General features: G+C 43.8%; 2 protein-coding genes across 8 annotated transcripts in view; both read right to left on the reverse strand.

Moving 5' to 3' along the window:
• Nucleotides 1-215: 215 nt before the first annotated feature.
• On the reverse strand, nucleotides 216-16,909 carry LOC116371872 (E3 SUMO-protein ligase NSE2). Of its 3 annotated transcripts, none has more exons than XM_031820978.1 (8): nucleotides 16,758-16,909; nucleotides 14,843-14,982; nucleotides 12,699-12,811; nucleotides 4,448-4,601; nucleotides 3,634-3,728; nucleotides 2,552-2,658; nucleotides 1,682-1,794; nucleotides 216-449 (listed from the first exon to the last, which is right to left on the reverse strand). In XM_031820978.1, exons 2-7 carry the CDS (start codon nucleotides 14,955-14,957, stop codon nucleotides 1,704-1,706), a joined length of 675 nt encoding a protein of 224 aa, XP_031676838.1. In that variant the 5' UTR covers nucleotides 14,958-14,982; nucleotides 16,758-16,909; the 3' UTR covers nucleotides 216-449; nucleotides 1,682-1,703. The 3 variants fall into 3 exon arrangements, with proteins under 3 accessions (XP_031676838.1, XP_031676839.1, XP_031676840.1); XM_031820979.1 differs by having other exon boundaries at nucleotides 216-458; XM_031820980.1 differs by lacking the exon at nucleotides 216-449 and having other exon boundaries at nucleotides 1,310-1,794; nucleotides 16,624-16,909.
• A 3,207-nt stretch (nucleotides 16,910-20,116) lies between these two features.
• The window catches only part of LOC109883820 (WASH complex subunit 5), a 50,932-nt gene continuing 45,378 nt past the window's right edge, over nucleotides 20,117-25,670 (reverse strand). For 2 of the 5 annotated variants that reach the window (XM_031820981.1, XM_031820984.1), the window contains exons 27-29: nucleotides 22,382-22,535; nucleotides 21,010-21,097; nucleotides 20,117-20,569 (exon numbers count right to left, since the gene is read on the reverse strand). In XM_031820981.1, the coding sequence (XP_031676841.1) occupies nucleotides 20,513-20,569; nucleotides 21,010-21,097; nucleotides 22,382-22,535 (299 nt within the window). In that variant the 3' untranslated portion in view covers nucleotides 20,117-20,512. The remainder of the gene's footprint in view (nucleotides 20,570-21,009; nucleotides 21,098-22,381; nucleotides 22,536-25,670) is intronic. The other 3 variants (XR_004209049.1, XM_031820983.1, XM_031820982.1) reach the window with 3 other exon arrangements.

The raw sequence follows: 25,670 nt of genomic DNA on the forward strand, positions 1-25,670 counted from the left end.
GGGAGAGGCAGCAGAGGAGAGGCAGGAGAGGCAGTAGAGGAGATGCAGGAGAGGGAGAGGAAGGAGAGGGAGAGGCAGGAGAGGGATAGGCAGGAGAGGAGAGGCAGGGGAGAGTCAGGAGGGGAGACAGATTTAATCACTCAACTGAATTGATTCACAGATTTCACACAATGAAATAGTCTACTTTTAGGAAGGTACTGAAAATAGATATTTGATCATTTCCACATCATTTATTCAATCATCGTTTCACGTTGTATGTTACAGACATGATCTTTCTGTGGTTTGTAAGTATTTAGGAAACCCACATTCTCTGATTCATTTAGCCCAACTCTCTCAGAAGAAGTAGGCTGATTATCCAGCTTCTCTCTTCATGACCTGAGTCACCTCTCCTGATCCCTTTGTGGTTTATTCCAGGGACGACACTGCCCCCCAGTGGTCTATTACAGTAACTGCAGGTTCTCAACACCAAAGGCATAGGATGAAAAAACATTTTTTTATTTAACTAGGCAAGTCAGTTAAGAACAAATTCTTATTTATAACGACGGCCTACCTGGGAAAAGTGGGTAAACTGCCTTGTTCAGGGGGGCAGAATGACACATTTATAACTTGTCAGCTTAGGGATTCGATCTAGCAACCTTTCGGTTACTGGCCCAATGCTCTAACCACTAGGCTACCTGTCTCTAACCACTAGGCTACCTGTCTCTAACCACTAGGCTACCTGTCTCTAACCACTAGGCTACCTGTCTCTAACCACTAGGCTACCTGTCTCTAACCACTAGGCTACCTGTCTCTAACCACTAGGCTACCTGTCTCTAACCACCAGGCTACCTGTCTCTAACCACTAGGCTACCTGTCTCTAACCACCAGGCTACCTGTCTCTAACCACCAGGCTACCTGTCTCTAACCACCAGGCTACCTGTCTCTAACCACCAGGCTACCTGTCTCTAACCACCAGGCTACCTGTCTCTAACCACCAGGCTACCTGTCTCTAACCACTAGGCTACCTGTCTCTAACCACCAGGCTACCTGTCTCTAACCACTAGGCTACCTGTCTCTAACCACTAGGCTACCTGTCTCTAACCACTAGGCTACCTGTCTTTAACCACTAGGCTACCTGTCTCTAACCACTAGGCTACCTGTCTCTAACCACTAGGCTACCTGCTCTAACCACTAGGCTACCTGTCTCTAACCACTAGGCTACCTGTCTCTAACCACTAGGCTACCTGTCTCTAACCACTAGGCTACCTGTCTCTAACCACCAGGCTACCTGCTCTAACCACCAGGCTACCTGCTCTAACCACTAGGCTACCTGTCTCTAACCACTAGGCTACCTGTCTCTAACCACTAGGCTACCTGTCTCTAACCACTAGGCTACCTGTCTCTAACCACTAGGCTACCTGTCTCTAACCACTAGGCTACCTGTCTCTAACCACTAGGCTACCTGCCCCCCCCCCCCCCCCAATATACCTTTATTGAACTGACTAAAGAATATGAATCCCTTATGTATAAATAAAGAGAGGTTTTGTTATGTAAAACTTCAGAATAGTGCAACTCTGTGACGTACAAATACGATCAGACACAGCAGCAAGATAACATTTGGTCACAACAACAACAAGTCATGTTTTTTCCTCAATTAAATAAAAGTCAAATTATTATTGTCAGGTTTGATGAGTTGGCGTACCCCAGAATCATGCCGTGGTAGTCTACCTCTTCTGGATCTGTCTCTTCATAATCTGATCTAGGATCAAGTCTCCCTGCTTCACGTCCGTGTTGCCACAGCCAACCACCGGACAGCTGTGGGACGGAGAAAAGGAATATGCTAATGAATCAATCTAATGTTTTACTGCAACAGTTGTTTAAGTGTAAAACAAGGTGAGAAAACAGCAGGGTAGGACGGAGAGACGACATCACATCCTGATTGACAAGGTGAGAAAACAGCAGGGTAGGACAGAGAGACGACATCACATCCTGATTGAGAAGGTGCTAACAGTAACAGGGTAGTACAGAGAGACGACATCACATCCTGATTGACAAGGTGCTATAACAACAGGGTAGGACGGAGAGACGACATCACATCCTGATTGACAAGGTGAGAAAACAGCAGGGTAGGACGGAGAGACGACATCACATCCTGATTGACAAGGTGCTATAACAACAGGGTAGGACGGAGAGACGACATCACATCCTGATTGACAAGGTGCTAACAGTAACAGGGTAGGACAGAGAGACGACATCACATCCTGATTGACAAAGTGCTATAGCAACAGGGTAGGACAGAGACGACATCACATCCTGATTGACAAGGTGAGAAAACAGCAGGGTAGGACGGAGAGACGACATCACATCCTGATTGACAAGGTGCTATAGCAACAGGGTAGGGCAGAGAGATGACGTCACATCCTGATTGACAAGGTCCTAACAGTAACAGGGTAGGACAGAGAGGCGACATCACATCCTGATTGACAAGGTGCTATAACAGTAACAGGCAGACTCAAGACAACAGAGTGTAAATGAATCGACTAAACAAGACAGTAGGAGCGTCACGTCTCACCGTAACTTCTTCTTCTGGTTTTGCCGGGCCTTGATCATCCCCATAATGGCGTCCCGGTCGTAGTGGTGGTTACACTTCTTATTCTTCATTGGGTTCACCATCTCCACCTGCAGGGCCACACAACAACATGGACACAACCAGAGGCTTTATTGTCCTGTTGCCGGGCAGATTAGTTTACAATGGGAAAGACATACCTGAGGGGACAGGTTAGATACTGACAGGAGGAGTAGAGACCAACCTGAGGGGACAGGTTAGATACTGACAGGATGAGTAGAGACCAACCTGAGGGGACAGGTTAGATACTGACAGGAGGAGGAGAGACCAACCTGAGGGGACAGGTTAGATACTGACAGGAGGAGAGAGACCAACCTGATGGGACAGGTTAGATACTGACAGGAGGAGTAGAGACCAACCTGAGGGGACAGGTTAGATACTGACAGGAGGAGAGAGACCAACCTGAGGGGACAGGTTAGATACTGACAGGAGGAGTAGAGACCAACCTGAGTCAGGGGACAGGTTAGATACTGACAGGAGGAGTAGAGACCAACCTGAGTCAGGGGACAGGTTAGATACTGACAGGAGGAGTAGAGACCAACCTGAGTCAGGGGACAGGTTAGATACTGACAGGAGGAGAGAGACCAACCTGAGTCAGGGGACAGGTTAGTTACTGACAGGAGGAGAGAGACCAACATGAGTCAGGGGACAGGTTAGTTACTGACAGGAGGAGTAGAGACCAACCTGAGTCAGGGGACAGGTTAGATACTGAGACCAACCTGAGTCAGGGGACAGGTTAGATACTGAGACCAACCTGAGTCAGGGGACAGGTTAGTTACTGACAGGAGGAGTAGAGACCAACCTGAGTCAGGGGACAGGTTAGATACTGACAGGAGGAGTAGAGACCAACCTGAGTAAGGGGACAGGTTAGTTACTGAGAGGAGGAGAGAGACCAACCTGAGTCAGGGGACAGGTTAGCTACTGACAGGAGGAGTAGAGACCAACCTGAGTCAGGGGACAGGTTAGATACTGAGACCAACCTGAGTGATGGGACAGGTTAGATACTGACAGGAGGAGTAGAGACCAACCTGAGTCAGGGGACAGGTGAAGTTAACCTCACTCTGCGTCACAGCAACATCCTCATCCGGCTCCTCCTCCATATTCTCTGCTGCCTCAGGGTTCACTGATGGAGACAGAACATACACACAAGACAGGTTAACCAGTCACCATGTGGGACATGCTGCTAGTCTACATACAACTATGCATCAAAGCTGGGACCGAGAGACTGAACAACAGCTTCTATCTCAAGGCCATCAGACTGTTAAACAGCCACCACTAACATTGAGTGGCTGCTGCCAACACACTGACTCAACTCCAGCCACTTTAATAATGGGAATTGATGGGAAATGATGTAAAATATATCACTAGCCACTTTAAACAATGCTACCTTATATAATGTTACTTACCCTACATTATTCATCTCATATGCATACGTATATACTGTACTCTATATCATCGACTGCATCCTTATGTAATACATGTATCACTAGCCACTTTAACTATGCCACTTGGTTTACATACTCATCTCATATGTATATACTGTACTCGATATCATCTACTGTATCTTGCCTATGCTGCTCTGTACCATCACTCATTCATATATCCTTATGTACATATTCCTTATCCCCTTACACTGTGTATTTTGGAATTGTTAGTTAGATTACTTGTTGGTTATTACTGCATTGTCGGAACTAGAAGCACAAGCATTTCGCTACACTCGCACTAACATCTGCTAACCGTATGTATGTGACCAAATAACATTAGATTTGATTTGAACTAGTGTGTGTGTGTGTGTGTGTGTGTGTGTGTGTGTGTGTGTGTGTGTGTGTGTGTGTGTCTCACCTGTTTTGAGTACGTTTCTGACGTTCTCCTTAAAGCTGACCAGCTTGACGTGGTTCTGTAGCTCTCCCTCAGACAGACTGCTGTGTGTCTCAGTGAACTTCTCCTTCACCAGAGACTTCAGTCTGAACATGGCCTCGGGCTCCTGGTTCCTCACCTGGAGAACAGGAGGAAGTTAACATCAGACAGGTGCTGGGGGGGCAGACAGGAGCTCTGGGGGGGGGCAGACAGGAGCTCTGGGGGGGGCAGACAGGTGCTCTAGGGGGGGCAGACAGGTGCTCTAGGGGGGGCAGACAGGTGGTCTAGGGGGGGCAGACAGGTGCTCTGGGGGGGGGCAGACAGGTGGTCTAGAGGTGGCAGACAGGTGCTCTGGGGGGGCAGACAGGTGCTCTGGGGGGGGCAGACAGGTGGTCTAGGGGGGGCAGACAGGTGGTCTAGGGGGGGCAGACAGGTGGTCTAGGGGGGGGCAGACAGGTGGTCTAGGGGGGACAGACAGGTGGTCTGGGGGGGCAGACAGGTGGTCTAGGGGGGGCAGACAGGTGCTCAGACAGGTGGTCTAGGGGGGGGCAGACAGGTGGTCTAGGGGGGGGCAGACAGGTGGTCTTGGGGGCGGGGCAGACAGGTGGTCTAGGGGGGGGCAGACAGGTGGTCTAGGGGGGGGCAGACAGGTGGTCTAGGGGGGGGCAGACAGGTGGTCTAGGGGGGGGGGGGCACGAAGAATTTCATATATAGACACGATCAGTTAGTCCCTCTCTGTTTCAGACGATCAGTTAGTCCCTCTCTGTTTCAGACGATCAGTTAGTCCCTCTCTGTTTCAGACGATCAGTTAGTCCCTCTCTGTTTCAGACGATCAGTTAGTCCCTCTCTGTTTCAGACGATCAGTTAGTCCCTCCCCGTTTCAGACGATCAGTTAGTCCCACCCCGTTTCAGACGATCAGTTAGCCCCACCCCGTTTCAGACGATCAGTTAGCCCCACCCCGTTTCAGACGATCAGTTAGCCCCTCCCCGTTTCAGACGATCAGTTAGCCCCTCCCCGTTTCAGGTGATCAGTTAGCCCCTCCCCGTTTCAGACGATCAGTTAGCCCCTCCCCGTTTCAGACGATCAGTTAGCCCCTCCCCGTTTCAGACGATCAGTTAGCCCCTCCCCGTTTCAGACGATCAGTTAGCCCCTCCCCGTTTCAGCCGATCAGTTAGCCCCTCCCCGTTTCAGCCAATCAGTTAGTCCCTCCCCGTTTCAGCCAATCAGTTAGTCCCTCCCCGTTTCAGCCAATCAGTTAGTCCCTCCCCGTTTCAGACGATCAGTTAGTCCCTCCCCTTTTCAGACGATCAGTTAGTTCCTCCGTTTCAGACGTTCAGTTAGTCCCTCCCCGTTTCAGACGATCAGTTAGTCCCTCCCTGTTTCAGACGATCAGTTAGTCCCTCGATGTTTCAGACGATCAGTTAGTCCCTCCCTGTTTCAGACGATCAGTTAGTCCCTCCCTGTTTCAGACGATCAGTTAGTCCCTACCTGTTTCAGACGATCAGTTAGTCCCTACCTGTTTCAGACGATCAGTTAGTCCCTCCCCGTTTCAGACGATCAGTTAGTCCCTCCCCGTTTCAGACGTTCAGTTAGTCCCTCCCCGTTTCAGACGATCAGTTAGTCCCTCCCTGTTTCAGACGATCAGTTAGTCCCTCCCTGTTTCAGACGATCAGTTAGTCCCTTGATGTTTCAGACGATCAGTTAGTCCCTCGATGTTTCAGACGATCAGTTAGTCCCTCCCTGTTTCAGACGATCAGTTAGTCCCTCCCTGTTTCAGACCGCTTCGATAAGTCTGGTGCCAAAGGAATACGACCTGGGTGTTATAGAGCCCCACTGTGGAGGTGGTGTCATAATACCCATAAAACCTAGCGGCTCAAAACAGGGAAATGGTTCCAATTGTTTTTCCACCATTCATTTGTCCCCCCTATAGGGGATTTTAGAAACAGTTAAAATAAGGGCTGTGTTTGTTGTAGTTTACCCCGGTGTGACATATTAATAACCATGTAAATCTCTCCAGGACAAGGTGACTTTTATCAATATATCTCTAGGACAAGGTGACTTTTATCAATATATCTCCAGGACAAGGTGACTATTATCAATATATCTCTAGGACAAGGTGACTTTTATCAATATATCTCCAGGACAAGGTGACTATTATTAATATATCTCTAGGACAAGGTGACTATTATCAATATATCTCTAGGACAAGGTGACTTTTATCAATATATCTCTAGGACAAGGTGACTTTTATCAATATATCTCTAGGACAAGGTGACTTTTATCAATATATCTCTAGGACAAGGTGACGATTATCATATATATCTCTAGGACAAGGTGACTATTATCATATATATCTCTAGGACAAGGTGACTATTATCAATATATCTCTAGGACAAGGTGACTATTATCAATATATCTCTAGGACAAGGTGACTATTATCAATATATCTCTAGGACAAGGTGACTATTATCAATATATCTCTAGGACAAGGTGACTATTATCAATATATCTCTAGGACAAGGTGACTATTATCAATATATCTCTAGGACAAGGTGACTATTAACAATATATCTCTAGGACAAGGTGACTATTATCAATATATCTCTAGGACAAGGTGACTATTATCAATATATCTCTAGGACAAGGTGACTATTATCAATATATCTCTAGGACAAGGTGACTATTATCAATATATCTCTAGGACAAGGTGACTATTATCAATATATCTCTAGGACAAGGTGACTATTATCAATATATCTCTAGGACAAGGTGACTATTATCAATATATCTCTAGGACAAGGTGACTATTATCAATATATCTCTAGGACAAGGTGACTATTATCAATATATCTCTAGGACAAGGTGACTATTATCAATATATCTCTAGGACAAGGTGACTATTATCAATATATCTCTAGGACAAGGTGACTATTATCAATATATCTCCAGGACAAGGTGACTATTATCAATATATCTCCAGGACAAGGTGACTATTATCAATATATCTCCAGGACAAGGTGACTATTATCAATATATCTCCAGGACAAGGTGACTATTATCAATATATCTCCAGGACAAGGTGACTATTATCAATATATCTCTAGGACAAGGTGACTATTATCAATATATCTCTAGGACAAGGTGACTATTATCAATATATCTCTAGGACAAGGTGACTATTATCAATATATCTCTAGGACAAGGTGACTATTATCAATATATCTCTAGGACAAGGTGACTATTATCAATATATCTCTAGGACAAGGTAACTATTATCAATATATCTCTAGGACAAGGTGACTATCAATATATCTCTAGGACAAGGTGACTATTATCAATATATATCTAGGACAAGGTGACTATTATCAATATATCTCTAGGACAAGGTGACTATTATCAATATATCTCTAGGACAAGGTGACTATTAACAATATATCTCTAGGACAAGGTGACTATTAACAATATATCTCTAGGACAAGGTAACTATTATCAATATATCTCTAGGACAAGGTGACTTATCAATATATCTCTAGGACAAGGTAACTATTATCAATATATCTCTAGGACAAGGTGACTTTTATCAATATATCTCTAGGACAAGGTAACTATTATCAATATATCTCTAGGACAAGGTGACTATTAACAATATATCTCTAGGACAAGGTAACTATTATCAATATATCTCTAGGACAAGGTGACTATTAACAATATATCTCTAGGACAAGGTGACTATTATCAATATATCTCTAGGACAAGGTGACTCTTATCAATATATCTCTAGGACAAGGTGACTTTTATCAATATATCTCTAGGACAAGGTGACTTTATCAATATATCTCTAGGACAAGGTGACTATTATCAATATATCTCTAGGACAAGGTGACTATTATCAATATATCTCTAGGACAAGGTGACTATTATCAATATATCTCTAGGACAAGGTGACTTTTATCAATATATCTCTAGGACAAGGTGACTATTAACAATATATCTCTAGGACAAGGTGACTATTATCAATATATCTCTAGGACAAGGTGACTTTTATCAATATATCTCTAGGACAAGGTGACTTTTATCAATATATCTCTAGGACAAGGTGACTTTTATCAATATATCTCTAGGACAAGGTGACTTTTATCAATATATCTCTAGGACAAGGTACCTATTATCAATATACCTCTAGGACAAGGTGACTATTATCAATATATCTCTAGGACAAGGTAACTATTATCAATATATCTCTAGGACAAGGTGACTATTAACAATATATCTCTAGGACAAGGTAACTATTATCAATATATCTCTAGGACAAGGTGACTATTATCAATATATCTCTAGGACAAGGTGACTATTATCAATATATCTCTAGGACAAGGTGACTATTATCAATATATCTCTAGGACAAGGTGACTATTATCAATATATCTCTAGGACAAGGTGACTATTATCAATATATCTCTAGGACAAGGTGACTATTATCAATATATCTCTAGGAGAAGGTGACTATTATCAATATATCTCTAGGACAAGGTGACTATTATCAATATATCTCTAGGACAAGGTGACTATTATCAATATATCTCTAGGACAAGGTGACTATTAACAATATATCTCTAGGACAAGGTGACTATTATCAATATATCTCTAGGACAAGGTGACTTTTATCAATATATCTCTAGGACAAGGTGACTTTTATCAATATATCTCTAGGACAAGGTGACTTTTATCAATATATCTCTAGGACAAGGTACCTATTATCAATATACCTCTAGGACAAGGTGACTATTATCAATATATCTCTAGGACAAGGTAACTATTATCAATATATCTCTAGGACAAGGTGACTATTAACAATATATCTCTAGGACAAGGTGACTATTATCAATATATCTCTAGGACAAGGTGACTATTATCAATATATCTCTAGGACAAGGTGACTATTAACAATATATCTCTAGGACAAGGTGACTATTATCAATATATCTCTAGGACAAGGTGACTTTTATCAATATATCTCTAGGACAAGGTGACTTTTATCAATATATCTCTAGGACAAGGTGACTTTTATCAATATATCTCTAGGACAAGGTACCTATTATCAATATACCTCTAGGACAAGGTGACTATTATCAATATATCTCTAGGACAAGGTAACTATTATCAATATATCTCTAGGACAAGGTGACTATTAACAATATATCTCTAGGACAAGGTAACTATTATCAATATATCTCTAGGACAAGGTGACTATTATCAATATATCTCTAGGACAAGGTGACTATTATCAATATATCTCTAGGACAAGGTGACTATTATCAATATATCTCTAGGACAAGGTGACTATTATCAATATATCTCTAGGACAAGGTGACTATTATCAATATATCTCTAGGACAAGGTGACTATTATCAATATATCTCTAGGAGAAGGTGACTATTATCAATATATCTCTAGGACAAGGTGACTATTATCAATATATCTCTAGGACAAGGTGACTATTATCAATATATCTCTAGGACAAGGTGACTATTAACAATATATCTCTAGGACAAGGTGACTATTATCAATATATCTCTAGGACAAGGTGACTTTTATCAATATATCTCTAGGACAAGGTGACTTTTATCAATATATCTCTAGGACAAGGTGACTTTTATCAATATATCTCTAGGACAAGGTACCTATTATCAATATACCTCTAGGACAAGGTGACTATTATCAATATATCTCTAGGACAAGGTAACTATTATCAATATATCTCTAGGACAAGGTGACTATTAACAATATATCTCTAGGACAAGGTAACTATTATCAATATATCTCTAGGACAAGGTGACTATTATCAATATATCTCTAGGACAAGGTGACTATTATCAATATATCTCTAGGACAAGGTGACTATTATCAATATATCTCTAGGACAAGGTGACTATTATCAATATATCTCTAGGAGAAGGTGACTATTATCAATATATCTCTAGGAGAAGGTGACTATTATCAATATATCTCTAGGACAAGGTGACTATTATCAATATATCTCTAGGACAAGGTGACTATTATCAATATATCTCTAGGACAAGGTGACTATTATCAATATATCTCTAGGACAAGGTGACTATTATCAATATATCTCCAGGACAAGGTGACTATTCTCAATATATCTCTAGGACAAGGTGACTATTCTCATATATCTCTAGGACAAGGTTGATATTAATCTCTAGGACAAGGTGACTATTATCAATATATCTCTAGGACAAGGTGACTATTATCAATATATCTCTAGGACAAGGTGACTATTATCAATATATCTCTAGGACAAGGTGACTATTATCAATATATCTCTAGGACAAGGTGACTATTATCAATATATCTCTAGGACAAGGTGACTATTATCAATATATCTCTAGGACAAGGTGACTATTATCAATATATCTCTAGGACAAGGTGACTATTATCAATATATCTCTAGGACAAGGTGACTATTATCAATATATCTCTAGGACAAGGTGACTATTATCAATATATCTCTAGGACAAGGTGACTATTATCAATATATCTCTAGGACAAGGTGACTATTATCAATATATCTCTAGGACAAGGTGACTATTATCAATATATCTCTAGGGACAAGGTGACTATTATCAATATATCTCTAGGACAAGGTGACTATTATCAATATATCTCTAGGACAAGGTGACTATTATCAATATATCTCTAGGACAAGGTGACTATTATCAATATATCTCTAGGACAAGGTGACTATTATCAATATATCTCTAGGACAAGGTGACTATTATCAATATATCTCTAGGACAAGGTGACTATTATCAATATATCTCTAGGACAAGGTAACTATTATCAATATATCTCTAGGACAAGGTAACTATTATCAATATATCTCTAGGACAAGGTGACTTTTATCAATATATCTCTAGGACAAGGTGACTATTATCAATATATCTCTAGGACAAGGTGACTATTATCAATATATCTCTAGGACAAGGTGACTATTATCAATATATCTCTAGGACAAGGTGACTATTATCAATATATCTCTAGGACAAGGTGACTATTATCAATATATCTCTAGGACAAGGTGACTATTATCAATATATCTCTAGGACAAGGTGACTATTATCAATATATCTCTAGGACAAGGTGACTATTATCAATATATCTCTAGGACAAGGTGACTATTATCAATATATCTCTAGGACAAGGTAACTATTATCAATATATCTCTAGGACAAGGTAACTATTATCAATATATCTCTAGGACAAGGTGACTATTATCAATATATCTCTAGGACAAGGTGACTATTATCAATATATCTCTAGGACAAGGTGACTTTGTTAGGGTTTGACTCCTCTTCATCATCTTAGTTTCCCTGGAAACAGTTGACAGGTCGATGCATCTTAGTTTCCCCGGAAACAGTTGACAGTTCGATGCATCTTAGCTGCCTAGCAACATTTGACAGGTCATCTATTGACTGGTTTAGTTGAATAACATGACTAGGTAAATAGATCATCTATTGTCTATAATAACACCATTACAGGACTAGGTAAATAGATCATCTATTGACTGGTTTAGTTGAATAACATGACTAGGTAAATAGATAATCTATTGACTGGTTTAGTCTAATACCATGACTAGGTAAATAGATCATCTATTGACTGGTTTAGTTGAATAACATGACTAGGTAAATAGATAATCTATTGTCTATAATAACACCATTACAGGACTAGGTAAATAGATCATCTATTGACTGGTTTAGTTTAACAACAGGACTAGGTAAATAGATAATCTATTGTCTGGTTTAGTTGAATAACATGACTAGGTAAATAGATCATCTATTGACTGGTTTAGTTGAATAAAATGACTAGGTAAATAGATAATCTATTGTCTATAATAACACCATTACAGGACTAGGTAAATAGATCATCTATTGTCTGGTTTAGTTTAATGACATGACTAGGTAAATAGATCATCTATTGTCTGGTTTAGTTGAATAACATGACTAGGTAAATAGATCATCTATTGTCTGGTTTAGTTTAATACCACCATTACATGACTAGTATCACTGGAAAGTGACATTCTGAGTGATAACGTAGAGGATTGTAATTCCTTATCCAACAGCGACAGTAGGCTACACACTGCCGTTTGAGGATCCACACTGATCTCCAGAATACATCCGACAGAAAATGAACTTTGACCCCTGTAGTTCAGTACTTCACCTCTGCAGTGACACAGTTCACCACCTCAACGAAGCAGTTGATCTCCTGGTCCAGTTTGGCACACTCCAGCATCATCACCTCCAGCTTCTTCAGGACTGCATCATTCTCAGTTCCTGTAATAATCATCATCATACAAAATTATTCATATCTCTGTATACTGTTGTTATGGTGACACAAGCTTCCAAATGGTAGACAGCATTCCATAGCTCTGTATAGTAGAAAATGTGTCCAACTAGCCTGCTGGCTAGTGCTTTTCCGACCGAGCTAGTAGAAAATGTGTCCAACTAGCCTGCTGGCTAGTGCTTTTCAGACCGAGCTAGTAGAAAATGTGTCCAACTAGCCTGCTGGCTAGTGCTTTTCAGACCGAGCTAGTAGAAAATGTGTCCAACTAGCCTGCTGGCTAGTGCTTTTCAGACCGAGCTAGTAGAAAATGTGTCCAACTCGCCTGCTGGCTAGTGCTTTTCAGACCGAGCTAGTAGAAAATGTGTCCAACTCGCCTGCTGGCTAGTGCTTTTCAGACCGAGCTAGTAGAAAATGTGTCCAACTAGCCTGCTGGCTAGTGCCTTTCAGACCGAGCTAGTAGAAAATGTGTCCAACTAGCCTGCTGGCTAGTGCTTTTCAGACCGAGCTAGTAGAAAATGTGTCCAACTAGCCTGCTGGCTAGTGCTTTTCAGACCGAGCTAGTAGAAAATGTGTCCAACTAGCCTGCTGGCTAGTGCTTTTCAGACCGAGCTAGTAGAAAATGTGTCCAACTAGCCTGCTGGCTAGTGCTTTTCAGACCGAGCTAGTAGAAAATGTGTCCAACTAGCCTGCTGGCTAGTGCTTTTCAGACCGAGCTAGTAGAAAATGTGTCCAACTAGCCTGCTGGCTAGTGCTTTTCAGACCGAGCTAGTAGAAAATGTGTCCAACTAGCCTGCTGGCTAGTGCTTTTCAGACCGAGCTAGTAGAAAATGTGTCCAACTAGCCTGCTGGCTAGTGCTTTTCAGACCGAGCTAGTAGAAAATGTGTCCAACTAGCCTGCTGGCTAGTGCTTTTCAGACCGAGCTAGTAGAAAATGTGTCCAACTAGCCTGCTGGCTAGTGCTTTTCAGACCGAGCTAGTAGAAAATGTGTCCAACTAGCCTGCTGGCTAGTGCTTTTCAGACCGAGCTAGTAGAAAATGTGTCCAACTAGCCTGCTGGCTAGTGCTTTTCAGACCGAGCTAGTAGAAAATGTGTCCAACTAGCCTGCTGGCTAGTGCTTTTCAGACCGAGCTAGTAGAAAATGTGTCCAACTAGCCTGCTGGCTAGAGAGATTTAATATTTTCAAATATCACACAGCACATATTTTTGACCTGGGCTCGTAAAAACGTCAATATACCAAAATCCTCAAGTTACATCCTTGTGTGAACCGCTCCACTTCCTAGTCAGTCAGACAGTCAGACAGTCAGTCAGTCAGACAGTCAGTCAGTCAGACAGTCAGTCAGTCAGACAGTCAGTCAGTCAGACAGTCAGTCAGACAGTCAGTCAGTCAGTCAGTCAGTCCTTCAGTCAGACAGTCAGTCAGTCAGTCAGTCAGTCAGACAGTCAGACAGTCAGTCAGTCAGTCAGACAGTCAGTCCTTCAGTCAGTCCTTCAGTCAGACAGTCAGTCAGACAGTCAGTCAGTCAGTCAGTCAGTCCTTCAGTCAGTCCTTCAGTCAGTCCTTCAGTCAGACAGACAGTCAGACAGACAGTCAGTCAGTCAGTCCCATTGACTACATACACACAAAGAGCCTGTCCAGTGAGAAGGATTCGACAAAGGTATTACCAGCACAGTCAAGTGTCTCTCTGATAGAGATGTGCCACTAACCTACCTGCTGTTTCTGCCACAAGTGTCTCTCTGATAGAGACATGCCACTAACCTACCTGCGGTTTCTGCCACAAGTGTCTCTCTGATAGAGACGTGCCACTAACCTACCTGCTGTTTCTGCCACAAGTGTCTCTCTGATAGAGACGTGCCACTAACCTACCTGCGGTTTCTGCCACAAGTGTCTCTCTGATAGAGACGTGCCACTAACCTACCTGCGGTTTCTGCCACAAGTGTCTCTCTGATAGAGACGTGCCACTAACCTACCTGCTGTTTCTGCCACAAGTGTCTCTCTGATAGAGACGTGCCACTAACCTACCTGCGGTTTCTGCCACGTCCAGTGCAACGTCGGTCACAATGTCCATCCCAGTTCCAATATCTGCCTGACATGTTTTCAGACTAGACAGTGTGGAGTGGACTGCACTCAAGGACATGTTGAAATCTAAAACATGAAAGTATCTGAAACAAGAGATGTTAAGTTGTTAGAATGTTAGGGCCCTTTGTGTTTTGGTTAATCGTGTTTGTCACATGACATTGTGTTAAAAAATATATTATTTTTTTTTATACCAAAACACAGGGTCCTGGTTATAATGAATCAACACGATTAACCAAAACACAGGCCCCTAGTTATAATGAATGAACATGATTAACCAAAACACAGGGACCTAGTTATAATGAATCAACATGATTAACCAAAACACAGGGACCTGGTTATAATGAATCAACATGATTAACCAAAACACAGGGACCTGGTTATAATGAATCAACATGATTAACCAAAACACAGGGTCCTAGTTATAATGAATCAACATGATTAACCAAAACACAGGGACCTGGTTATAATGAATCAACACGATTAACCAAAACACAGGGACCTGGTTATAATGAATCAACATGATTAACCAAAACACAGGGACCTAGTTATAATGAATCAACCAAAACACAGGGTCCTAGTTATAATGAATCAACATGATTAACCAAAACACAGGGACCTGGTTATAATGAATCAACATGATTAACCAAAACACAGGGTCCTAGTTATAATGAATCAACATGATTAACCAAAACACAGGGACCTGGTTATAATGAATCAACACGATTAACCAAAACACAGGGACCTGGTTATAATGAATCAACACGATTAACCAAAACACAGGGACCTGGTTATAATGAATCAACACGATTAACCAAAACACAGGGACCTGGTTATAATGAATCAACACGATTAACCAAAACACAGGGACCTGGTTCTAATGAATCAACATGATTAACCAAAACACAGGGTCCTAGATATAATGAATCAACACGATTAACCAAAACACAGGGTCCTAGATATAATGAATCAACATGATTAACCAAAACACAGGGACCCTGGTTATAATGAATGAACATGATTAACCAAAACACAGGGACCTGGTTATAATGAATCAACATGATTAACCAAAACACAGGACCCTGGTTATAATGAATGAACCAAAACACAGGACCCTGGTTATAATGAATGAACCAAAACACAGGGTCCTAGTTATAATGAATCAACATGATTAACCAAAACACAGGGTCCTAGTTATAATGAATCAACATGATTAACCAAAACACAGGGTCCTAGATATAATGAATCAACATGATTAACCAAAACACAGGGTCCTAGATATAATGAATCAACACGATTAACCAAAACACAGGGACCTAGTTATAATGAATCAACCAAAACACAGGGACCGAGCTATAATGAATCAACATGATTTACCAAAACACAGGGACCTAGCTAGAATGAATCAACACGATTAACCAAAACACAGGGACCTGGTTATAATGAATCAACCAAAACACAGGGACCGAGCTATAATGAATCAACATGATTTAACAAAACACAGGGACCTGGTTATAATGAATCAAGCCACCCTCGGTATATTGGAGCAGATGCCAGGATGTCCAACCCTAACCCCTGGAGAACTGGTGTGCAGGTTTTTGTTCCAGCCTTGCTCAAAACACACCTGATTCAGTTGCTCACCGAGACCTTGTGTAGTTGACTTAACGTTAGAGCAAGGTTGGAATAATAACCTGCATACGATCACAAAACAAGTTATCTGTAGCTACCTTCAGGTTGAATCCACGTATCACAAACAAGTGCACTGACTGGCTATGTTGATACCTGACCAGCCGGTTAACGTTACGCTATAATCACTAACTATGGGCGGCTGAGCAAGCGTGCCAATAAATAGCTCGCTAACCTCACGACTTTCCTCGCTGGGATGGTTTTTACAGGTTGTAGACGTGTTGTTTAATGTGTTGGTGTCTAAATAAGAGAAAATACTAAACAACTTTAGTTGCGTAAAATGACCGGGAAAAGTTTGTTCGCGTTTCCGGTTCCTCTTGAGGTGGTCGAATTCTTCTTCTTCTTCGATGGGGTTTAACGGCGGTTGGCATCCAATGTTAGGGGTGCATTACCGCCACCAGCTGGACGGGGTATTGAATAAGATAATAACAACATTATTGATAACTATTAATAATAATAAGAATACAATTTCGGGAAAGAGGGCAAACGATTAAATACAAAATAAAAACGTAAACAAAAAAACCCATTAATAAATATATATATATTTATTAAATCATACTTATTCAATCACAGTCCACTCCAAAATACCACCCTGCACAGGCTCAGGGGCCTGTGATGGGCTACATTAACCTATGTGGTCTAATCTCGAGGCCATCCTTCCAAATCTCAACTCATAATATGTCAAGATTAGATGAGGAATATGACTTCTAGAAATGGTATATCTATACATAATGTATCATTAAGATGAGGAATATGACTTCTAGAAATGGTATATCTATACATAATGTCACTATACAGCATATAGAGGTAACCCTGTACCCACACAGACACTGGACACCAAGTCAGGTAACCCCTGTACCCACACAGACACTGGACACCAAGTCAGTTAACCCCTGTACCCACACAGACACTGGACACCAAGTCAGGTAACCCCTGTACCCACACAGACACTGGACACCAAGTCAGGTAACCCCTGTACCCACACAGACACTGGACACCAAGTCAGTTACCCCCTGTACCCACACAGACACTGGACACCAAGTCAGGTAACCCCTGTACCCACACAGACACTGGACACCAAGTCAGGTAGCCCCTGTACCCACACAGCCACTGGACACCAAGTCAGTTAACCCCTGTACCCACACAGACACAGGACACCAAGTCAGGTAACCCCTGTACCCACACAGACACTGGACACCAAGTCAGTTAACCCCTGTACCCACACAGACACTGGACACCAAGTCAGTTAACCCCTGTACCCACACAGACACCAAGTCAGTTAACCCCTGTACCCACACAGACACTGGACACCAAGTCAGTTAACCCCTGTACCCACACAGACACTGGACACCAAGTCAGGTAACCCCTGTACCCACACAGACACTGGACACCAAGTCAGTTAACCCCTGTACCCACACAGACACCAAGTCAGTTAACCCCTGTACCCACACAGACACCAAGTCAGTTAACCCCTGTACCCACACAGACACTGGACACCAAGTCAGGTAACCCCTGTACCCACACAGACACTGGACACCAAGTCAGGTAACCCCTGTACCCACACAGACACTGGACACCAAGTCAGTTAACCCCTGTACCCACACAGACACTGGACACCAAGTCAGGTAACCCCTGTTCCCACACAGACACTGGACACCAAGTCAGGTAACCCCTGTACCCACACAGACACCAAGTCAGTTAACCCCTGTACCCACACAGACACTGGACACCAAGTCAGGTAACCCCTGTACCCACACAGACACTGGACACCAAGTCAGTTAACCCCTGTACCCACACAGACACTGGACACCAAGTCAGGTAACCCCTGTTCCCACACAGACACTGGACACCAAGTCAGGTAACCCCTGTACCCACACAGACACCAAGTCAGTTAACCCCTGTACCCACACAGACACTGGACACCAAGTCAGGTAACCCCTGTACCCACACAGACACTGGACACCAAGTCAGGTAACCCCTGTTCCCACACAGACACTAGACACCAAGTCAGGTAACCCCTGTACCCACACAGACACTTGACACCAAGTCAGGTGACCCCTGTACCCACACAGACACCTGACACCAAGTCAGGTAACCCCTGTACCCACACAGACACTGGACACCAAGTCAGTTAACCCCTGTACCCACACAGACACTGGACACCAAGTCAGTTAACCCCTGTACCCACACAGACACTTGACACCAAGTCAGGTGACCCCTGTACCCACACAGACACCTGACACCAAGTCAGGTAACCCCTGTACCCACACAGACACCTGACACCAAGTCAGTTAACCCCTGTTCCCACACAGACACTGGATACCAAGTCAGTTACCCCCTGTACCCACACAGACACTTGACACCAAGTCAGGTGACCTCTGTACCCACACAGACACTGGACACCAAGTCAGTTAACCCCTGTACCCACACAGACACTTGACACCAAGTCAGGTGACCCCTGTACCCACACAGACACCTGCCACCAAGTCAGTTAACCCCTGTACCCACACAGACACTGGACACCAAGTCAGTTAACCCCTGTACCCACACAGACACTGGACACCAAGTCAGTTAACCCCTGTACCCACACAGACACCTGACACCAAGTCAGGTAACCCCTGTACCCACACAGACACTGGACACCAAGTCAGTTAACCCCTGTACCCACACAGACACTGGACACCAAGTCAGGTGACCTCTGTACCCACACAGACACTGGACACCAAGTCAGTTAACCCCTGTACCCACACAGACACTTGACACCAAGTCAGGTGACCCCTGTACCCACACAGACACTGGACACCAAGTCAGGTAACCCCTGTTCCCACACAGACACTGGACACCAAGTCAGGTAACCCCTGTACCCACACAGACACTGGACACCAAGTCAGGGGACTTAGATTGCTGCTTTGTCTAAAAGTCAGGTAACGACACCACATGTATTAGTTACCATGTTGTCATGTTGAACAGATTAACATCGGGCATCGGAGTAGATACCAATCATTCCCCCTCGTGGTTTTATTCCTGTGTTCAGCATCTCGATCAGGAGACGAGAGAAAGGACTGAGAACACCACGGTCTAAGCGACATGTGTTGAATTAAAAACGGGAGAGACTGGGAGCTAAGCTTCCACTTGACATGCTGGTGATGTCTTCTAGTTTTGTCAACATTTCGCCTGTTTTTTGTAACATGAAATAGGTTGATGCTATTGAAGGATTTATTTAGAGATTATACAGAATGTCACACCAGCTCTAGTATGATGAGGAAACTATTAGGATCCACATTATATGATATATCAATGTGGTTTATGATGGCCAGGCAGGCGGCACAGTTTATGACGTGGCACGCAACCATTGGTTGATGGGCGATGCAACATCTGCTCATGTAGATCTGGACCAATGAATCCAGTCTCATTGAAGAAGGAGGAAGTCCAGCCAGACATTTCTCCAAAATAAAAGACACCAAAACTACTGTAAATTGGATTTTAAAATGTTATTTTTTTTAAAGTTCTGTTTTATGAAATAAAACAAATCTAGAATGGAACAAAATTATATTTATTCAAAGCCTCTTTTGTATTTAATGAATGACATATTACAACAGTGACATTATACCAAAGCTGGTAACACAGGATGTTATTAAAAACCATTCAACTATTTACAGTGTTACTGAAGCATTAGCACATTAAAAGGTCATTACATAACCAAGAGATTAATTAAAGTCAAAATGAATGAATCAACAGAAAGTTAAACCAAGAAGCCTTTATCTAGATCTTCACAGGACCGTCCTGAACTCGAGGCCTTTATCTAGATCTTCACAGGACCGTCCTGAACTCGAGGCCTTTATCTAGATCTTCACAGGACCGTCCTGAACTCGAGGCCTTTATCTAGATCTTCACAGGACTGTCCTGAACTCGAGGCCTTTATCTAGATTTTCACAGGACTGTCCTGAACTCATCAAAGATGAAGCTTGGCACGTGGGCCTCGGCCACCTTTAAAGACAGAAAAACAACAGATTATTATACGCATGTAAAATGTAATATACCAGATAAATATCTATAGTATTGTTTTTTTCATGGGTGTTGTTGCATATCCTAATTTAATCCTAATCTAATCCTAATCTAATTCTAATCTAATCCCAATCCTAATCTAATCCTAATCCAATCCTAATCCAATCCAATCCAATCCAATCCTAATCCAATCTAATCCTAATCCAATCATAATCCAATCCTAATCTAATCCTAATCCAATCCTAATCTAATCCTAATCTAATCCTAATCTAATCCTAATCCAATCCTAATCTAATCCTAATCTAATCCTAATCTAATCCTAATCTAATCCAATCCTAATCTAATCCTAATCCAATCCTAATCCAATCTAATCCAATCCTAATCTAATCCTAATCCAATCCTAATCCTAATCCTAATCCTACCTTGCGAGGCAGTTTGGTGTAGCGTACATAATCCTCCAGAAACATCAGAGCTCCCACCACGTCGGACGGCATATCCGGGATCTTCTGACTGGAAAATAATTATTTACCCAAAATCTACATTTCATTCAATTTGAAGCAGAATATAATCCACATATAGTAACACAGTGATCCACAAAATGTACTTACATTCTTTTTTGCATTCAAATTGTATTTATACAGATTAGATCTGCAGAGATTAACATTTTTTTTTTTTAAATAAGCAGCCGTGGGCCACGTTCACTAGCACTACATATATTATATATGAATAAGCAGCCTTGGGCCACGTTCACTAGCACTACATCTATTATATATGAATAAGCAGCCTTGGGCCACGTTCACTAGCACTACATCTATTATATATGAATAAGCAGCCTTGGGCCACGTTCACTAGCACTACATATATTATATATGAATAAGCAGCCTTGGGCCACGTTCACTAGCACTACATCTATTATATATGAATAAGCAGCCTTGGGCCACGTTCACTAGCACTACATCTATTATATATGAATAAGCAGCCTTGGGCCACGTTCACTAGCACTACATCTATTATATATGAATAAGCAGCCGTGGGCCACGTTCACTAGCACTACATGTGTTATATATGAATAAGCAGCCTTGGGCCACGTTCACTAGCACTACATCTATTATATATGAATAAGCAGCCTTGGGCCACGTTCACTAGCACTACATCTATTATATATGAATAAGCAGCCTTGGGCCACGTTCACTAGCACTACATCTATTATATATGAATAAGCAGCCTTGGGCCACGTTCACTAGCACTACATCTATTATATATGAATAAGCAGCCTTGGGCCACGTTCACTAGCACTACATCTATTATATATGAATAAGCAGCCTTGGGCCACGTTCACTAGCACTACATCTATTATATATGAATAAGCAGCCTTGGGCCACGTTCACTAGCACTACATCTATTATATATGAATAAGCAGCCGTGGGCCACGTTCACTAGCACTACATCTATTATATATGAATAAGCAGCCTTGGGCCACGTTCACTAGCACTACATCTATTATATATCAATACATCTGCATTACTGTGATGTCACTGTTACGCTCTTAAAATTGATGTGTATATGGGATGTTTTTAAACTGGCAAATCAATCAAATCAATCAAATCAATCAATCAAATCAATCAATCAACACATCAATCAATCAACACATCAATCAATCAACACATCAATCAATCAACACATCAATCAATCAAACACATCAATCAAACACATCAATCAATCAACACATCAATCCATCAATCCATCAATCAATCAATCAATCAATCAATCAATCAATCAATCAATCAATCGTACCTGGTGCACTGTTCCATGATGGAGCGTATGAATTGCCCAATGAGAGCCAGGAACTGCTCTGTGTATCTGGAGTGGAACTGCTTCAGCAGAGTGAGCAGGCCAAGAACCAGAGGAGACCAGTCTACGGGGTCGGTGGCTTTCCTGCACGTCATCCCTGGACAAATAGGAGAATACAAACAATCACATGGTGGGATACACTCAACATGGGTCAGGACCAGCCAATCACATGGTGGGACACACTCAACATGGGTCAGGACCAGCCAATCACATGGTGGGACACACTCAACATGGGTCAGGACCAGCCAATCACATGGTGGGCTACACTTAATATGGGTCAGGACCAGCCAATCACGTGGTGGGATACACTCAATATGGGTCAGGACCAGCCAATCACATGATGGGACACACTCAACATGGTCAGGACCAGCCAATCACATGGTGGGACACACTCAACATGGGTCAGGACCAGCCAATCACACGGTGGAACACACTCAACATGGGTCAGGACCAGCCAATCACATGGTGGGGACACACTCAACATGGGTCAGGACCAGCCAATCACATGGTGGGGACACACTCAACATGGGTCAGGACCAGCCAATCACATGGTGGGGACACAATCAACATGGGTCAGGACCAGCCAATCACACGGTGGAACACACTCAACATGGGTCAGGACCAGAGATTTTTTTAAATGTTATTTCATATTTTTGGGGTTGGGTTGGCTGGCAGGTGACCGGGGTTGGGTCGCCTTTACACAGGTACTCATTTTGACCAATCAGATCATCTCTTTGGGAAAAAGATCAGAATTGTGCAGCCTGTGTAAACACAGCCTACACTAAGTTTACAAAACATTAAGAACACCTTCCTCATATTGAGTTGTATCCCCTTTTCCCCCCAGAACAGGCTCAATTACATCGGGACATGGACTCTACAAGGTGTTGAAAGCATTCCACAGGGATGCTGGCCCATGTTGACTCTACAAGGTGTTGAAAGCATTCCATAGCGATGCTGGCCCATGTTGACTCCAATGCTTCCCACAGTTGTGTCCAATTGGCTGGATGTCCTTTGGGTGGTGGACAATTGCCAGCCAACCTGCCAGCCAACCCAACCCCAGTCACCTGCCAGCCAACCCAACCCAACCCGTCACCTGCCAGCCAGCCAACCCAACCCAACCCCAGTCACCTGCCAGCCAGCCAACCCAACCCAACCCCAGTCACCTGCCAGCCAACCCAACCCAACCCCAGTCACCCAACCCAACCCCAGTCACCCGCCAGCCAACCCAACCCCAGTCACCCGCCAGCCAACCCAACCCAACCCCAGTCACCCGCCAGCCAACCCAACCCAACCCCAGTCACCCGCCAGCCAACCCAACCCAACCCCAGTCACCCGCCAGCCAACCCAACCCAACCCCAGTCACCCGCCAGCCAACCCAACCCAACCCCAGTCACCCGCCAGCCAACCCAACCCAACCCCAGTCACCCGCCAGCCAACCCAACCCAACCCCAGTCACCCGCCAGCCAACCCAACCCAACCCAACCCCAGTCACCCGCCAGCCAACCCAACCCAACCCCAGTCACCCGCCAGCCAACCCAACCCCAGTCACCCGCCAGCCAACCCAACCCAACCCCAGTCACCCGCCAGCCAACCCAACCCAACCCCAGTCACCCACCAGCCAACCCAACCCCAGTCACCCACCAGCCAACCCAACCCCAGTCACCCACCAGCCAACCCAACCCCAGTCACCCACCAGCCAACCCAACCCAACCCCAGTCACCTGCCAGCCAACCCAACCCCAGTCACCCGCCAGCCAACCAAACCCAACCCCAGTCACCCGCCAGCCAACCCAACCCAACCCCAGTCACCCGCCAGCCAACCCAACCCAACCCCAGTCACCCGCCAGCCAACCCAACCCAACCCCAGTCACCCGCCAGCCAACCCAACCCAACCCCAGTCACCCGCCAGCCAACCCAACCCAACCCCAGTCACCCGCCAGCCAACCCAACCCAACCCCAGTCACCCGCCAGCCAACCCAACCCAACCCCAGTCACCCGCCAGCCAACCCAACCCCAGTCACCCGCCAGCCAACCCCAGTCACCCGCCAGCCAACCCAACCCCAGTCACCCGCCAGCCAACCCAACCCAACCCCAGTCACCCGCCAGCCAACCCAACCCCAGTCACCCACCAGCCAACCCAACCCCAGTCACCCACCAGCCAACCCAACCCCAGTCACCCACCAGCCAACCCAACCCAACCCCAGTCACCCGCCAGCCAACCCAACCCAACCCCAGTCACCCGCCAGCCAACCCAACCCCAGTCACCCACCAGCCAACCCAACCCAACCCCAGTCACCCACCAGCCAACCCAACCCAACCCCAGTCACCCACCAGCCAACCCAACCCAACCCCAGTCACCTGCCAGCCAACCCAACCCCAGTCACCCACCAGCCAACCCAACCCAAGTCACCCACCAGCCATGGTCCCATCAAAATTGCACCCTAAAGGCAATATCAAATGCGCAAAAATAACTTAAGAAATACGTTAAAATGACCAGAGATTCTCAGTTGACCCATTATATTAGGCCATCTGTATTACTGGGCTAGATCAGCCAATATGGGCCATCTGTATTACTGGGCTAGATCAGCCAATATGGGCTATCTGTATTACTGGGCTAGATCAGCCAATATGGGCTATCTGTATTACTGGGCTAGATCAGCCAATATGGGCTATCTGTATTACTGGGCTAGATCAGCCAATATGGGCTATCTGTATTACTGGGCTAGATCAGCCAATATGGGCTATCTGTATTACTGGGCTAGATCAGCCAATATGGGCTATCTGTATTACTGGGCTAGATCAGCCAATATGGGCTATCTGTATTACTGGGCTAGATCAGCCAATATGGGCTATCTGTATTACTGGGCTAGATCAGCCAATATGGGCTATCTGTATTACTGGGCTATTACTGGGCTAGATGGTTATATTAGGCTATCTGTATTACTGGGCTAGATCAGCCAATATGGGCTATCTGTATTACTGGGCTAGATCAGCCAATATGGGCTATCTGTATTACTGGGCTAGATCAGCCAATATGGGCTATCTGTATTACTGGGCTAGATCAGCCAATATGGACTATCTGTATTACTGGGCTAGATCAGCCAATATGGTAGATGTAGCTGGAAGACAGCAGAGATGGAGAGACTTGTCCTTTGTCTAGAGCTGTTTTTATAGTCTACCTTTTAGGAGTGGGACGATCTCTACAGCTGTTTAAATAGCCTACCTTTTAGGAG

This window comes from Oncorhynchus kisutch, unplaced genomic scaffold (genome assembly GCF_002021735.2).
Source record: "Oncorhynchus kisutch isolate 150728-3 unplaced genomic scaffold, Okis_V2 scaffold3809, whole genome shotgun sequence".
NCBI classification, from domain to species: Eukaryota; Metazoa; Chordata; class Actinopteri; order Salmoniformes; family Salmonidae; genus Oncorhynchus; species Oncorhynchus kisutch.

Coding starts and splice junctions, on each gene's coding strand:
- LOC116371872 (XM_031820978.1), bottom strand. CDS start 14,957: ATGTCCTTGAGTGCAGTCCACTCCACACTGTCTAGTCTGAAAACATGT. Junction 4,602..12,698: donor TGAACTGTGTCACTGCAGAG/GTGAAGTACTGA, acceptor CCTGTTCTCCAG/GTGAGGAACCAGGAGCCCGA. Junction 1,795..2,551: donor AACCAGAAGAAGAAGTTACG/GTGAGACGTGAC, acceptor TCCGTCCCACAG/CTGTCCGGTGGTTGGCTGTG.